The following is a 15,161-nucleotide window of genomic DNA, read 5'->3' as shown; positions in this document are numbered from 1 at the left end:
GCATTCCTTCCTGATGGCCAGTGGTGGGCATGGCCAGAGTCAAAAAGTGGGCAAAGGAAGGGGTACAACACTGACCTTTGCACATTAGGTTACACTCCAGTCATGCAAAAACCAGAGGTGTCTACACATGCACCTCTCCATCCAGGCATTCCCACAGTCCAAGAAAACATTCCTTCCAGGCAAAAGCAATTGACAAGGTCAAGGAGTTGCACCGCTGATGCATATGGCTTGGGGTGTGGCCCTGGGAGAGTCGCAAAGGCTGGATAGAGAGGGCTGGGAAGACCACATTCCTGGGCCTTTGGTCTCCCCATTCCTGAGTTAGGTATTGAAGGAAGGGTATTTGTTTGTATTTAGTAATAATAATAGTAATAATAGGGAAACTAGTGGAGGCTGGTGGCTCTGATGTCAGTGGGGCAGTGGAATCCCCTCCAGGTTTTAGTTTGAGCATTCAAGGAGCTTTCACACCTTCGACCGCTCCTTGAAAGTTCAGACTAAGACCTGGAGTGGCTTCTTTGTCACACTGAAGTTGAAGCCTAGGGTTGCCAGGTCCATGGCCTGAGACTGATCCTGTATCTTTAGGAGAAGAGAAAGTCAGCCAAGTGTAGGTGTTCTTGCAACTCTGTAATGGGAAAAATCACAAGGTGGAATTCTCCCTCTTCCCTCCACAACTTTTAAAGATACAGAAGGCCTCTTGGTTGCCAGCCCCAGCCTCCAAGAGGTCTTCTGTATCTTTAAAAGTTGTGCAGGGCGAAGGGAGAATTCCACCTTGTGGTTTTATCCATTACAGAGTTGCAAAAACACCTGCACTTGGCTGACTTTCTCTTCTCCTAAAGATACAGGACCAGTCTCAGGCCAAGAACCTGGCAACCCTATTGAAGCCACCCATCTCCACTGATGACAACCCTATACAGGTTGTAGCCAAATAAAAACAGAAAATAAAAAAAGAAAAGCATACAGCAAGTAAGACATATACAAAAAGCAAAATCTTAATTCCAAGGGTGGCCATTTCTTATACTTCTCTGAGCTGGGTAGGCTTCGCTGCAAATTTGGTGGTATTCAACATTGCTTTAATAGTGAGAAGTGATGTAGCAAAAACAATTAAGAGCTATAATGCAAGGTATGAACCAGTGATATCAATGGGATTAAACAGGAAACCTATTAACATAACCATCACCCAAGTCTACATTCCAATGGCAAATGCAGAAGAAGAATTGGAGAGATTTTTGTTGGCTCATGTTTAAGCTGAGTCATTCCCCATGTTGGGAATGGGTTAAAAGCTATGCAATTAGTCAAGGACACACAGCTGCAACTGATCTAATCTACTCTAATCTAGGTTATAAATTAGAAGCCTAGAGAGCCAGGCTGTGTGTGTGTGTGGGGGGGGATAATAGGAGCATGTAATGTTGGTGAATGTATTTGTTAACTGCACATTGATAAAGATTTCTGTTACTGGCATGAAGCTGGACTGTGTTGGAGTTCTTCATTCCTGTTTGCCGCCTTACTGGACCTGTTTTGGCTGTGAACCTCTGTGTCCTGAGCAGCAAGCTAATTCTGCCTTGCCTGGGCAGGACTAGAGCTCAACAAAGGGTTATGGGCCCAGTCATTGCAGCTGACACAATGATCCTGTGAGGTTGTGCAACAGGCAGAGAATTAGAAAGTGCAAAAGAACTGAACAGCCAAGAAGGGTGAAAAGGATGGCAGCGTTTGGAAGCGCGTCTTATCCCTTGGAGAGGCTGGGGAGCACCAACTACTCCTACTGGAAGGTAAAGACTGAAATGCTGCTGGTGAAGGAGGGTGTCTGGCACACTGTTGCAGAAGACCCCCCAGCAGCCCCACCAGCAGAGTGGATAAGAGCAGCAGAGAAAGCTAAAGCTCTGCTTATCCTAGCTCTGGAGAATGAACAGTTAATACATGTCAGTGGCTTAAACACAGCAAGGGAAGTTTGGAATGTTTTACATGCTGTACATGTGAGAAAAACTGCAGGCTCTAAAGTTTTACTTGCTAAAAGACTGTACCAGACCCGATACAATGAGGGAGAGTCCATGCAGAGGCATTTACAGAACTTACAACGTTTGTTTGCCGACCTGCAAGAAATGGACATGCAGCATACACAGGAACAGATGGCATATATTACGCTGTCTACTCTAAATGATTCCTGGGAAGGAGTGATAAGTGCGTTAGAAAGTCTTCAGGACGCGGACCTCAGCATGATGTACATCACAAACAAACTACTTCAAGAAGCAGAATGCCGACAAGAGAAAAGTAAACAGAGCAACAAAGAAAACCCGGAGCGGAATGCACAAGGACCGATGGCGTATGGAGTGAAACGTTGCTACAGATGCGGCTCCACAACTCATCTACGCAGACAATGCCAGGCAGAGACGAAAAGAAGATTGCAACAAAGCGAGAAAGACCCGTTTAAAGTGCATGTCGTTGGCACTAAAGACAAGGACAATGAACTGCAAAACACATCCTGGGCCGTAGACTCGGGAGCAAGTCATTTTCTAGTAAATAATGAAAAACAGTTTAAAATGCTGACCCCAACAAAGAACCAGAATGTTTATTTGGTGGATGGAAGCTGTAGCGAAGTAAAAGGGGTAGGAGTAATATATTTAAAATATTTAAAAACGCTAGTTACAAATGTGCTTTATGTTCCCAGTATGGACAGAAATATTATGTCAGTAGCCAAGTTAAATGCTATGAATTATGTTGTTAACTTTGACAAAGGGAAATGCACAATAGCTAAAGGGAATAAGATTTGTGTGATAGGAAAGTTCAAAGAAGCCTTGTTCATAGTAAATGATGAAGCCCCACAATGTGTAAACACAGTAAGAAACAAACAAATGCATGAAAAATGTATACATTTGTATCATAGAAGATTGGGACATGTAAGTTATGCTACTCTACTAAAAACAATGAATCATAGTGCAGACTTACAGTTTAAACCTTGTAAGCAGTATGAGGACTGTGACGTTTGCAGTGAATGGAAATCAACTGCAGCTCCCATACACAAAGAAAGGCTAATTAGCACGCAAAGGCCATTTCAGTTAATCCACATGGATCTGGCCGGTCCCTTTAAACAGTCAAAAGGAAATGCAAAATTTTATTTTGTGTTGGTCGAAGACTATTCAAGATACGCTTTTGTTTACCTATTGAATAACAAAGCACAAGCCGCTGGGAAGTTACAGCATTTTGTGGAATGGGTAGAGGCGAGATTCAAAACCAGGATAGCTACACTCAGGTCGGATAGAGGAGGGGAATCTCTCTCCTCAATTCTGCAAAAAATATCTGTACAGAAAAGGAATAAAACATGAATTAACAGCTCCTTTTGTGCCACATCAGGACGGTGTTGCAGAGAGATATCATAGATTTTTACAGGACACTGTGAGAGCAATGTTAGCAGACTCCAAACTTACCAGGGATTTCTGGGGTGAATGTGCAATTTATGCTAATTTTCTGTTGAACAGGGTATATAAAAGTACTGTGGATTGTACACCTTATGAAAAGATGTTTAACAGAAAGCCTTATCTCAATCATATAAAGAAATTTGGAGCAATATGTTGGGCACATATTCCCAAGCCTCAACGTAAAGGCAAACAGGGTCCGAGAGCGTTAAAGGGTTACTATCTCGGCTTTGAGGGAGCATATCACAGAGTCTGGTTAATGAAAGAAAAACGTTTACATGTGTGTAGAAGTGTTAAAACACAGGAGCAAGACTGGGAAGACAGTACACAACATGTAGAAATAAACATAGATAGCACACAAGATGAGCAACAGGAAATAAACGTTAAACCTGATCCCCAGGAAGAGAGGGGAGGGGGAATTGTAGACACTGCAGAAACTGAAGTTAAACAAGAGGCAGAGGAAAGAACAGAGGAATGTCAGAATGTTAAAGAGATAGAACAAAACATAGCACAGACAGAGAGTCCAGAAGTACCAATAGAAGAACCTACACACATACCAAGGAGATCACAAAGAGCTAATCTGGGGCATCCTCCAGAGAGATTTAAAGTGACGACTGTAAAAGTAAAACAGGAACACAAAACACCAGCAAAGTGTCAGAATGGGGAAGATGACTGGACCGAGCAGGATTTTCAAGAATGGTTTGCAATGCTGGATAGGGGTAGAGATTGGCGAGAAAAGTTACATAACATAAATGCTGACCAAGACATGTAATAAACTGACGTTAATGTTTAATGAATGAATAATTAAATGAATATCAAATATGAAAATGTAACTCAATTGGAACTGAGACTGTATGTATACAACTGTATTATGTATGTGTTCTAAAACTAAATGTAAATGTAAAATGAAATATAAAACAAAATTATGTAAAAATGTAAAACAAGAATTGCGGAGCAACAGCAACACCCAACATGTGGAATGAGGTGGGGGCTGTTGGCTCATGTTTAAGCTGAGTCATTCCCCATGTTGGGAATGGGTTAAAAGCTATGCAATTAGTCAAGGACACACAGCTGCAACTGATCTAATCTACTGGCTATAAATTAAAAGCCTAGAGAGCCAGGCTGTGTGGGGGGATAATAGGAGCATGTAATGTTGGTGAATGTATTTGTTAACTGCACGTTGATAAAGATTTCTGTTACTGGCACGAAGCTGGACTGTGTCGGAGTTCTTCATTCCTATTTGCCGCCTTACTGGACCTGTTTCGGCTGTGAACCTCTGTGTCCTGTGCAGCAAGCTAATTCTGCCTTGCCTGGGCAGGACTAGAGCTCAACAATTTTATGCAGAACTACAGGAGGAAATTGATCACACACCAGAACAAGATGTGCTGATAATCATGGAGGACTGGAATGCAAAAGTAGGGAACAGACAAGAACTAGGAATTGTGGGAAAATAGGGCTTAGGAGATAGAAATGAAGCAAGAGAAAGGCTTATTGAATTCTGTGAAGCCAATAATTTGTTTCTCGCTAACACATTTTTTGAGCAACTGAAAATACAACTGTACACATGGGCATCATCAAATGGTCAATATAGGAATCACATTGATTATATAATTGGTAGCAGAAGATGGAGAAGTTCCATACTTTCTGCGAAAACAAGACCAGGAGCTGACTGTGGTACAGATCATAAACTGGTCGTATCGAAAATCAGAGTAAAGCTAAAGAACAACAAAGCTATCATAATGACAAAATACAATTTAAATAAGATCCCAGAAGAATATAAAGATCAAATAAGGAACAGATTTGAGGCTTTAAACTTAGTTGACAGAGAACCAGAAGAACTATGGAGTGAAGTCAGCAACACTATCAGGGTAGAATACAAAAAGACAATACCTCTAATAAAAAAGAGAGAAAGAACTCAATGGATGACTGAAGAAACTCTTCAAATGGTTAAAGAGAGAAGGAAAGCAAAAGCAAGAGGAGATAGAAACACAGTCAGAACCCTAAATGCAACAATACAGTGACTAGTACGTAGGGACAAAGAGAACTATTACAATAGTTACTGTATAGAAATAGAAGAGGACAGCAAAAAAGGTAGAACAAGAGCCCTATTCCAAAAGATTAGAGAAATGAAAGGGAAATTTAAACCACGAGTAGGGATGTTGAATAATCAACAGGGGAACACACTGATTGACCAAGGTGAAATAAAAGGAAGATGGAAGCAATACACTGAAGAACTCTATGAAAGAGATACAAGGATGACAGATTCATTCATGGAGGAACTGTATGATGAAGAACCAGAAATTTTAGAATGTGAGGTGAAAGCTGCTCTTAAAATACTTGGAAGAAACAAATCACCAGGAACAGATGGCACACCAATAGAGTTGCTATAAGCTACTGAGACTGAATCTGTCCAAATTTTGACATAAATTTGTCGACAAATACAGAAAAAACAATGGCCCACAGACTGGAAGAGCTCAAAATTCTAGATGTCACTACTGACATGAGTTCCAGAAGATGGAGACTTCTGTGAAACTTGACGAAAGGCAAATTCCAAAGGCTAAACATTGAAATATTCGAAATATTCTTAACTCAGGAAAAGCTTTATTAAGAGAAGCAGACCATACATTTATTTAGGTATATTATCCATTGTAGCAGGGCTAGACACACATCTGCCCTTACAACACTGATTTGCAGGCATAGGGCATCTTTGCTTCACAATCCTCCTCTTCCCACTTCATGAATCCTGAAAGGCAATCGTGAAAAAGTGTCAGAGATTTTCCCCTGTCCTTCCACATTTCCCTCATTTCTTAGAGAAAGCTCCCTTCCTGATTCCAGCATATACTTCTAAGAGGATGGAAATGCCTTAAAGTTCCCTTAGCACCTCTGCAACCCTGCAGTGGAAATTCATGGCCTTGCAGAGATGTGAGGCTCTTGCTGGTATGAGAGTTTGAGATAAATAGCTCTTTGTGAGGTGGATACAAATATTTAGGACTTCACGAGATGGGTTTCCGTTATGACTAGGAACAGCAGGATCTGTCATTTATGGTTCTCTCAGTGTCTCACTTTTCCAGTCTTAAATTCAGTTCTCCACATTTCTGCAGCAATCCTCACAAAAATTCTTCAGAATTTTAGTGCTAATCTATTCTAACAAACGTAATTGTTGTATTTGACATATATGACACGAGAGTGGGACAGCTAAAGACTCCGCTGCAAAGGAAGAATTGGAATCTTGAAAGGCAAATGGGGCTTGTATTTTGGCACCTTTTAAATTTGGTGCCGAATGCAAGCCCGCGTTGGGATCGATTCCACTTGGGAACACCCGTTTCGTCACTGCTGCTCTCCTCTTACTGGATGGGATTTATTTGTAGGCCAATTTCGCTTGGCAGAAAACTGTGGATGAATTTTGGCTCCTAACCCTCGGGATCTCTACCTTCCCCTGGCATTCACCTCACAACCATCTGGACTAGAGCTACTTTGCCAGAAGCACAAACAGGACTGGTTTTTAGTTGTGGCCCATCTGGCTAATGGCTCCGTCTGCTTTCGGATAGTCCCATGCATCGGTGGGTGGGTGGCCAGCCCAGCCCTGTGCTGCATTTCTGAAGAGGTGCTGCTCTGTCTTCTACATTGCTGACTGCCCTATCTCACTTCCTAACTGCAGAAGACTTCCTGGAAATCAGCCATTTGCTGAGATAGACCCATGAAAACAGCAGCCTGCCACACAGCTAAAAGCCCTGCCCTCACTAGACTTGCAGGAAAGTAGTTGGAAGGAATCAAACTGTCTTTCAAATCCCCAGCTGCCCGGGGCTGGGTTGAGTGAGCTGCCCCCCACCTGCTTTTACTGGCATAAAGACACAGAGCTTTCCCCCTGGCTTTGCACTGGGCTTCTCAGATATCCAAGGTTTGAAGTTGGATGTAGAAGAATCTGTCCATCTCCAGCGACTGGCCTGCAGTGATATGGACAGCAAGAAAAATAAAATTATCTTTGGCAGGCCAAAAATGCAAGTGTGTTCCCATGCTTCTTAAGAATGCAGCAGAGTGTTGGTGGTTAGCAGTGTTAAGTGCTGTCTAACAGTATGTAAATGAAATAATAAATGAAACAAAACAAAGCAACACTAGCCTGTTACATATGGACCTATGTGCATGGTAAGGACACAGTAAGAGCCCTGAAGGTGGATCAGGCCAATGGCTCTTCCAGGCCAGCATTCTCACAGCGGCCAGCCAAATACACCGATGGGAAGAAGGCTACAAGGGTGACCTGAGTGCACGAGCACTTTCCCACTTGCAATTCCCAGCAACTGGTATTTGGAGGCATGCTGGATGTTGTACGCAGCAGTTGTGGCTAGTAGCCAGTGATAGCCTTATCCTCCATGAATTTGTTTAAACCCCCCTTAAAGGGGCTTGTCTAACTGCCACTGTTTTGGTGCCACGTGCTACCCATCCTACACTTGTAAACAATCAATCTGTTTAGTGTGGCAGCACCTACTCTTTGGAACTCCTTGCCTCTTGACATCAGGCAGGCGCCTTCGTCGTATTCTCTTTGGTGGCAGCTTAAAATGTTTTTGTTTAGGCAAGTCTTTCTAGACAAGGGATGGGGACAGATTTTTTTTAAAAATTGGGGTTGATACCTTTTTTTAAAAAAAATCCACATGTCTTATTTTGGAGAGGTCCTGAAGTCTTTGGGTTTCCACAGATAATCCATAGATTTTATAAAGTTTTTGTGCCATTGTGTATATATGAAGGGCCTCGGGGAGGAATGGAGGAAAGATACTCCATGCCTTCCCCTCTCTCCTGTTCCGGCTTACCTCTGGCTCTGCAGCAGCACATAGTCTGCCAAGGCTGCCCCCCCCCCGGCCACCTCCATGGTGCTGGAAAGGGCTGAAGAGGCTGCAGCCTGGGTGGGGAGAGCAGATCCTCCTCCCTGGGTGATCATGCTTCCCTCAACTGTCCTCTGAAGAGTCTACGGAGAGTGGCCTGTCTTCTCCCCCCTTTGAAAAAAAATGTTTTGTGAGTGAGAGTACCAGAGAGAGGAGGCTGGGGCTTGCTCCCTGGCTGCAGAAGCTGGGAGGAAGTTAACACCAGGATTGCAGGCAGTAGGCATTGAAAGGGTTAGCAGACTAGAGACTAAAGGGGAAACGTAGAGCTCTTAGGTGAGACACTCTAGACTCCCCTCTTATTCTCTATGTCATTAATTTTGCAAACAGTAGTATAGTGGCAAATTCAGAAGTGCAGGGTCCCTTCATGTGAGTCACAGCCATGTTCCCTCCCCACTTTTTTGCTGCGGGGTTGAAAATGAGATCCTTGTTAATGCCTAGAAACCAATAAGCATGAAAGAGGAGAGTGTTCACCCTAAGAAGACTCTTCTCACTGTTTGACTCACCTCCTTTTACTATGGCTGGCTCCAATCAGCAGGAAAGGACAAGGAAGTATGTTAGAAGACTCTTCTTGTTAGCTAACTCACTCTACTTTCATGGTACTTGGCTTGTAGGATGCTGGAGACATATGGACCCTACTGGGATCCTGTTCTAAAAAAGTAAAGGGTCTAATACCCCCCACAACTACATCCCTGTAAAACCCTGAAGTTTTTCACTTGATGAAAGAAGAAGGCAGCGGAAACAAAGATGGGTTAGGAATTGCATTCCAGTTTGATGAAAAGCTAGCAGCTCAGGGCCAGCAAGCAGATACCAACCCTAAGTGCGGGAACACCTTTACCTTTTAGTCTATTGCTGTTTTGTTTTAAAAATGTTTTAATTACTTGTTTTAACTGTTTTTATTGATAATTTTAATGTTTCGTGCAAACTGCTTAGAGGTTTTCTACACTCATGCGGTATATAAATCATGTTAAATAAGTAAATAAAGCTGGATAGCCATGCCTGGTTACCATTATTGCGTCTTGTGGCTGGGGACACCAAGTTTTTTTTTTTTAAATTAAACTCAGCTTTGGCACATGTGATCTACTTGCACAATGTGTCCAAAGCAAGTATGCCATTGACTTCATTTAGCCAGCCTGGCTTCTCCCTTCTGCTACCCTTCCAGTTCCAGTTCCATCCCCCTTTTCCCTGTGACCCCCTGGTACACATGTGATCTACTTGCACAATGTGTCCAAAGCAAGTATGCCATTGACTTCATTTAGCCAGCCTGGCTTCTCCCTTCTGCTACCCTTCCAGTTCCATCCCCCTTTTCCCTGTGACCCCCTGGTACACTGATCTACCCTGCCTTCTTTTCCATTGGTCTATGTCTCAGAGAAACAAGGGAGTGGCGGACATGGCACTCACATTTTGGGCATCATGCAGTCCGATCCAGACTCCTCTAACACCTGGGTGATTGGCAATAATGTACTTAGCCACTGCAGCATTCTCTGGTGCCGAGAGAAAGGAGGCAAGGTGGCCACCCAGGCCAAGGCGGTGGCATTCAACCTGAAAAAGAAGACGGGGCTCATCTTGACTTGTCACCAAAAATATCCCCCCCCCTCAGCTCCACATCACACCTCTGGGTGATCTTCTCCTATAACCATATATGCACATCAGCTTGCACATGGGATCTCTGTCAGTGGAATAAGGGTCCCCTAACAACTCCTAGCACTCCTAGTTACAGTTCCTAGGATTCTTTGGGGAATGCCATGACTGCTTAAAGTGGCATAATAGTGCTTTAAATGTATAGTGCAGATGGGGCCTCTATGTATGCGCTTGTGTGTGTTGAGGGTGTGTGACTGTGTGCATGCCAGGGCCCCACTCCCTTTAGCTTCCTTGCCAGCCTCTGCCCCACCCACCCTAGTGGCAGTGGTCAATAGCTGCCCATGCCACCAAGCCCTGAAAAATACTTCTTACCTCCGCTTCTGGCCATGCTAGCTCTTTAGTAAAGATTCCATAGCATTTGCCCTGGGATTGCATCCACTGCGCAGGGCATTTTCCAGCTTCAGTGCCTGCCCAGGGAGCATAGCAAAGAACTTAGACATTTTGGCACATGCCTATGAAGCTGGAGAACATAGATGATGGATGGCAATCAGCAAGGGACAAGAAGAGAGGCCAGCCTGAGCCTATGCAGCTAAACTGGATCTCGAAACTGAGGGCCCGTTCACACGGCGACTTCCTGTGAGTTTTATGCTACTTGCATCCCCGTTTAATTTGCATGGTCCACATGAAGTTGCAGGCAAAGAAAAGCTAGGATGCAGTTTTTCCACATTAAGTCTGCATTAAACCAATCCGGGGATAATGTGAAAAGTGAAGGAAAAACCACCTCTACTTCGCTGCGTTCCTGCATGTAGGTGCTTTGCTTCAACGTCTTTTGCTGGGCGGGTGGATCCTCGCTTTCAGATACTCCCCTTTCTCCTCCCACCAAACTCTCCATGAATTCCATTTTGTTTCCAGCAGCTTAACCAGCCACTTCCGCCTCCTTCTCTGTTCTCCTACATTTGCAGTTTGCTATAGCCTTCCTGAGGCTCTGGGCTTCAGTCTGGAGAGGCATGCAATTGACAAGAAGAAACAATGAAAGAAAACTATCCCCCCCCAATCAGTATCTGGTCAATTGCACCTCAAAGCTGCCCTGCTTCAGCAGGGAGAGGTGTGCAATTGACAAGAAACACTGACTAAAAAATCCCTTCACCTTCTCCATTAGCAATAGCAATACGCGGGAGGGAGTAAACATGTAAATTTGGGGGTGGGGGCACGAAACAGCGACACCAATCCTTCCCAGAGAAACGCCAACTAGTGTGAACGGAAAACAGTGGATTTGAAGTTAGGAAGTGTGAACCTTGCAAATTATCACAATGGCAAAAGCTGGATCTTTACTACTTCTTTCGGCTCCTGTGTGAATCAGCCCTGAATGACCATTTTCCCAAGTGTTTTAAAAGACAGCTTTATAATCTTAGGGAAAACTAATTCTGGTATCTGGGAATTAGGCACACAACCTGTTCTTGGAGGAGTTCCACCCCCTCCAAAGGAACAGGTTCATAGTCTGGGAGTACTCCTGGATTCCAACTTGTCACTGGAGTTTCAAGGGGCTTCTGTGACCAGGAATACTTATGCCCTGCTTAGGCTGGTTTTCCAGTTTCTGGGCTGGGATAGCCTGGCCTCAGTTGTCCATTCTGTAGTAACCTCCAGCTTAGACTACTGCAATGCGCTCTATGTGGGGCTTCCCTTCAAGATTGTCTGGAGGCTGCAACTAGTACAGAATGTGGCTGCTAGGTTGGTAAATGGGGAAGACTAATGGCACATCTTGCTGGTCCTGACAGCTCTGTACTGGCTGCCAGTGAGCTAAAGGGCACAATTCAAAGTGTTAGTATTGGCATAAAGGTAAAGGTGTCCCTGCACTTATAGTGCGAGTCGTTTCCGACTCTTAGGGTGACGTCTTGCGATGTTTACTAGGCAGACCGTATATATGGGGTGGGATTGCCAGTTCCTTCCCCGGCCTTTCTTTACCCCCCAGTGTATGCCGGGTACTCATTTTACCAACCACGGATGGATGGAAGGCTGAGTGGACCTCGACCCCTTTTACCGAAGTATTGGCATACAAAGCCCTAAATGGCTTGGGACCTAAGTGATGTACCTTTTGGGATGACTCCCCCCTAGGATCAGCCATCTTGAGCCCTACAATCGGCAGGGGAGACCCTGTTGGTGGTGCTGCCTCTAGTTGCTGCCTGGTTGGCATTGTTGACCCATGACAGGGCCTTCTCAGTGGTAGTTCCCCATTTGTGGAATGCCCTCCCTGGTGCGATATGTCTGTGTCCCTCATAGACCTTTTGAAAGAATGTAAAAACATTCCACTTTACCCAAGATTTTCATGGCTGACAGATACCGGCTATGACAACTGTGAGGGTATGCAATTGCTTTTAAATGCTTTTAGAAACTCTAAAGTGTTTTAGATGGTTTTTAATTGTTTTAATTTTGTTTTTATTCTATTTTAAATGGTGCTGTTTTAAAATCTTGATGTTTACTGCACTGGGCTCTTTTGGGAGGAAGGGTGGGATAGAATTTCAAAAAGTAAGTGAATACTTTTCATAAACAGCTACATTTCCATTTCTGAGATCCTTTTCAGCTGTTTATAGAAAAAAAGTTCCCTTTTCAAGTTTTATTTGTGATAGACCCAATCCAGTGCCAGAAGCAATGCAGTAACTTTTCCCCAGTATGAAGAATTTCATAATTCATATTTAAACACACAGGTAAGTAAACCCTTTTGAACACAGTGTGACTTGCTTCCAAGTAAGTGCAGCATTCTGCTGTGCAAAAACAATGCTTTGGTTGTATGTGACAAATATACCCACTTTTGCACCCATTTTGACTAGTTCCAGAGACCCTGAACCATGCCTCATAGCTGATTTTCCTTACCCCAATGTGGCTCAATTAAAATAATTATACTGGGAATTAGAAGGCATCTTTGCATTTTTGAGATGTCCTTCAGAGACAAACCAGATTTTCCTATTTTGAACTACTACACCTGCATCTCTTGTTATGCAGAAAATACCTGGAATTGGCTGGACTCAATCAACCCATGCTGAATGAGTTGCTTTCATAGCAAATGCTATTTTTAACATTGATGCATTTACTATACTGTACATTGATGTGAACCAGACAAATTCTCATATATAATCTGTTGTTGTTGTTATGTGCCTTCAAGTCGATTACGACTTTTGGCGATCCTATGAATCAGTGACCTCCAACAGCATCTGTTATAAACCACCCTGTTCTGATCTTGTAAGTTCAGGTCTCTGGCTTCCTTTATGGAATCAATCCATCTCTTGCTTGGCCTTCCTCTTTTTCTACTCCCTGCTGTTTCCCCCAGTATTATTGTCTTTTCTAGTGAATCATGTCTTCTCATTATGTGTCTGAAGTATGATAACCTCAGTGTCATTGTTTTAGCTTCTAGTGATAGTTCTGGTTTAATTTGTTCTAACACCCAATTATTTGTCTTTTTCTCAGTCCATGGTATGCGCAAAGCTCTCCTCCAACACCACATTTCAAACGAGTTGATTTTTCTCTTATCTGCTTTTTTCACTGTCCAACTTTCACATCCGTACATAGAGATCAGGAATACCATGGTCAGAATGATCCTGACTTTAGTGTTCAGTGATACATCTTTGCATTTGAGGACCTTTTCTAGTTCTCTCATAGCTGCCCTCCGCAGTCCTAGCCTAATTTCTTGACTGTTGTCTCTATTTTGGTTAATGACTGTGCCAAGGTATGGTTTTGATAATCAAATAGCAGTTGTTTGTATTTGATGTAGTTCTATTAGATATGCCTATAATTATTTCTCTTTGATGATAGTAGACTATATTAAAAATTGTTGCAAATGGTGCAATGTGTGTTGCCTTGGCCTATGATGACTTATTGAAGGATTTCGTGTAGTTGGATATTTTGCAGAATGTAGCTTTGTCTTTCTTTGATAATTAAGGAAGTTAGCAATGTAGGAATGTAACATAAATTTATGTTCCTTAAAGGAAAGATTTAGCATAAATGTCCCTTTTGAGCATTTGTCGCTTTTTGTTTTGAGAGGCACTTATCACGTTGCTTGCATCCTAGACAGCCTTGTTATTCAGGTAATTATGATTTGATCGGGTTTCTCAGCTCTGCATCAATAGTCTAGAACTGTTATAATAGCAATTGTATTTTATAATGCTTCTGTGTTATTGATTTATTTCATTTATTGTATTTTCTGTAATGTTTAAGTTCTGATAAGTAAAAGAAATGTATTTATAAAACTTATATGCCTAAGACTCCTCCCTGAACCTCAAACTTCTGTGCACTAATACGAAGGGGGGTTAACTCCTTAATGTGACATCTGTTGCAGAGGGAGCTAGACTCAGTGCCTGCTAAATAAAGTTTCACCCTGAACAGAGCAAATTTGCCACATGTGCATGTATGTACATAATTTATTTTTAGTGCATAGATCACCATTTTGGCACAGCCCACTCGCATATGCTCACAAGTGGAGCAATAGTGATTTTTTAGGTTTAGGAGAGGAATGTAGGCCCTACCTTATACTGAGTCAGACCATTGATCCAGTTAGCTCAGTGTTGTCTACACTGACTGGCAGAGGCTCTCCAGAGGTTCAGGGCTTTCTCCTAGTCTTACCTGGAGATGCTAGGAATTGAACTTTGAAAAGCATGTGCTGTGTATCACTGAGATCTCAGAACTGACTCACCTTGCAGAAAGAAGCCAGAGACCAGGAGGCCAAAAAGGTAGCGGCGGAAGTAGGAGACGGGCCTCATCGGTACCTCTAGATGGACAAGAGGAGATAAGAAAGGGTGGGTGCTAAGAGCCAATGTACATAAATGCGGCAACAATAGGAGCACCAGCATGCGCCATGTGTCCAGAGTGGCTCATGCTCACAAAAGATGCCTGCTGAGCGTTTGGCCTGAGCTGGCTGACTCTCCGCGGGCTGCTCACTTGGTCAGGGGTCTTTCTCAACAGCAGTGTCTGTGGCATGTGGGGAGAGGTAGGCAGAAGTGTGTGTCAGTGTGTGTGTGAAATTCAATTCCGTTCCCATTTAAAGGAGAACCTACCAAATTCACACTTTCCAAAACAAGATGCAAACTGGAACACAGCTCCAAATTTGTGCTTCTCTGGATTTTGCAGTGCAGTTCTGCAGCCAAGCAGTATGCACAAAAATGCATATATTACGGTAAAGTATGCATAAAAAGGCATGTATTAATGAAATAACATGCCAAAATCCATTATATGATGGAAAATTGCTTTGCAAAAATGTGTATGTTAGGAGAAAGTCATACTAAAATGCTGATGAATTTTCATGAGGACTTTTTTGTAA

At 43.1% G+C, this 15,161-nt stretch overlaps 1 protein-coding gene across 1 annotated transcript; it reads right to left on the bottom strand.

Moving 5' to 3' along the window:
* Positions 1-6,079: 6,079 nt before the first annotated feature.
* On the bottom strand, positions 6,080-14,604 carry LOC133390859 (C-type lectin LmsL-like). Its single transcript, XM_061640279.1, has 5 exons — positions 14,538-14,604; positions 10,229-10,323; positions 9,677-9,817; positions 7,234-7,348; positions 6,080-6,147 (listed from the first exon to the last, which is right to left on the bottom strand). Exons 1-5 carry the CDS (start codon positions 14,602-14,604, stop codon positions 6,080-6,082), a joined length of 486 nt encoding a protein of 161 aa, XP_061496263.1.
* Positions 14,605-15,161: the final 557 nt, after the last annotated feature.

This window comes from Rhineura floridana, chromosome 8 (genome assembly GCF_030035675.1).
Source record: "Rhineura floridana isolate rRhiFlo1 chromosome 8, rRhiFlo1.hap2, whole genome shotgun sequence".
Taxonomy (NCBI): domain Eukaryota; kingdom Metazoa; phylum Chordata; class Lepidosauria; order Squamata; family Rhineuridae; genus Rhineura; species Rhineura floridana.
The sequence above is the reverse complement of the archived record's forward strand: the minus strand, read 5'-3'. Positions and strand labels throughout refer to the sequence as shown.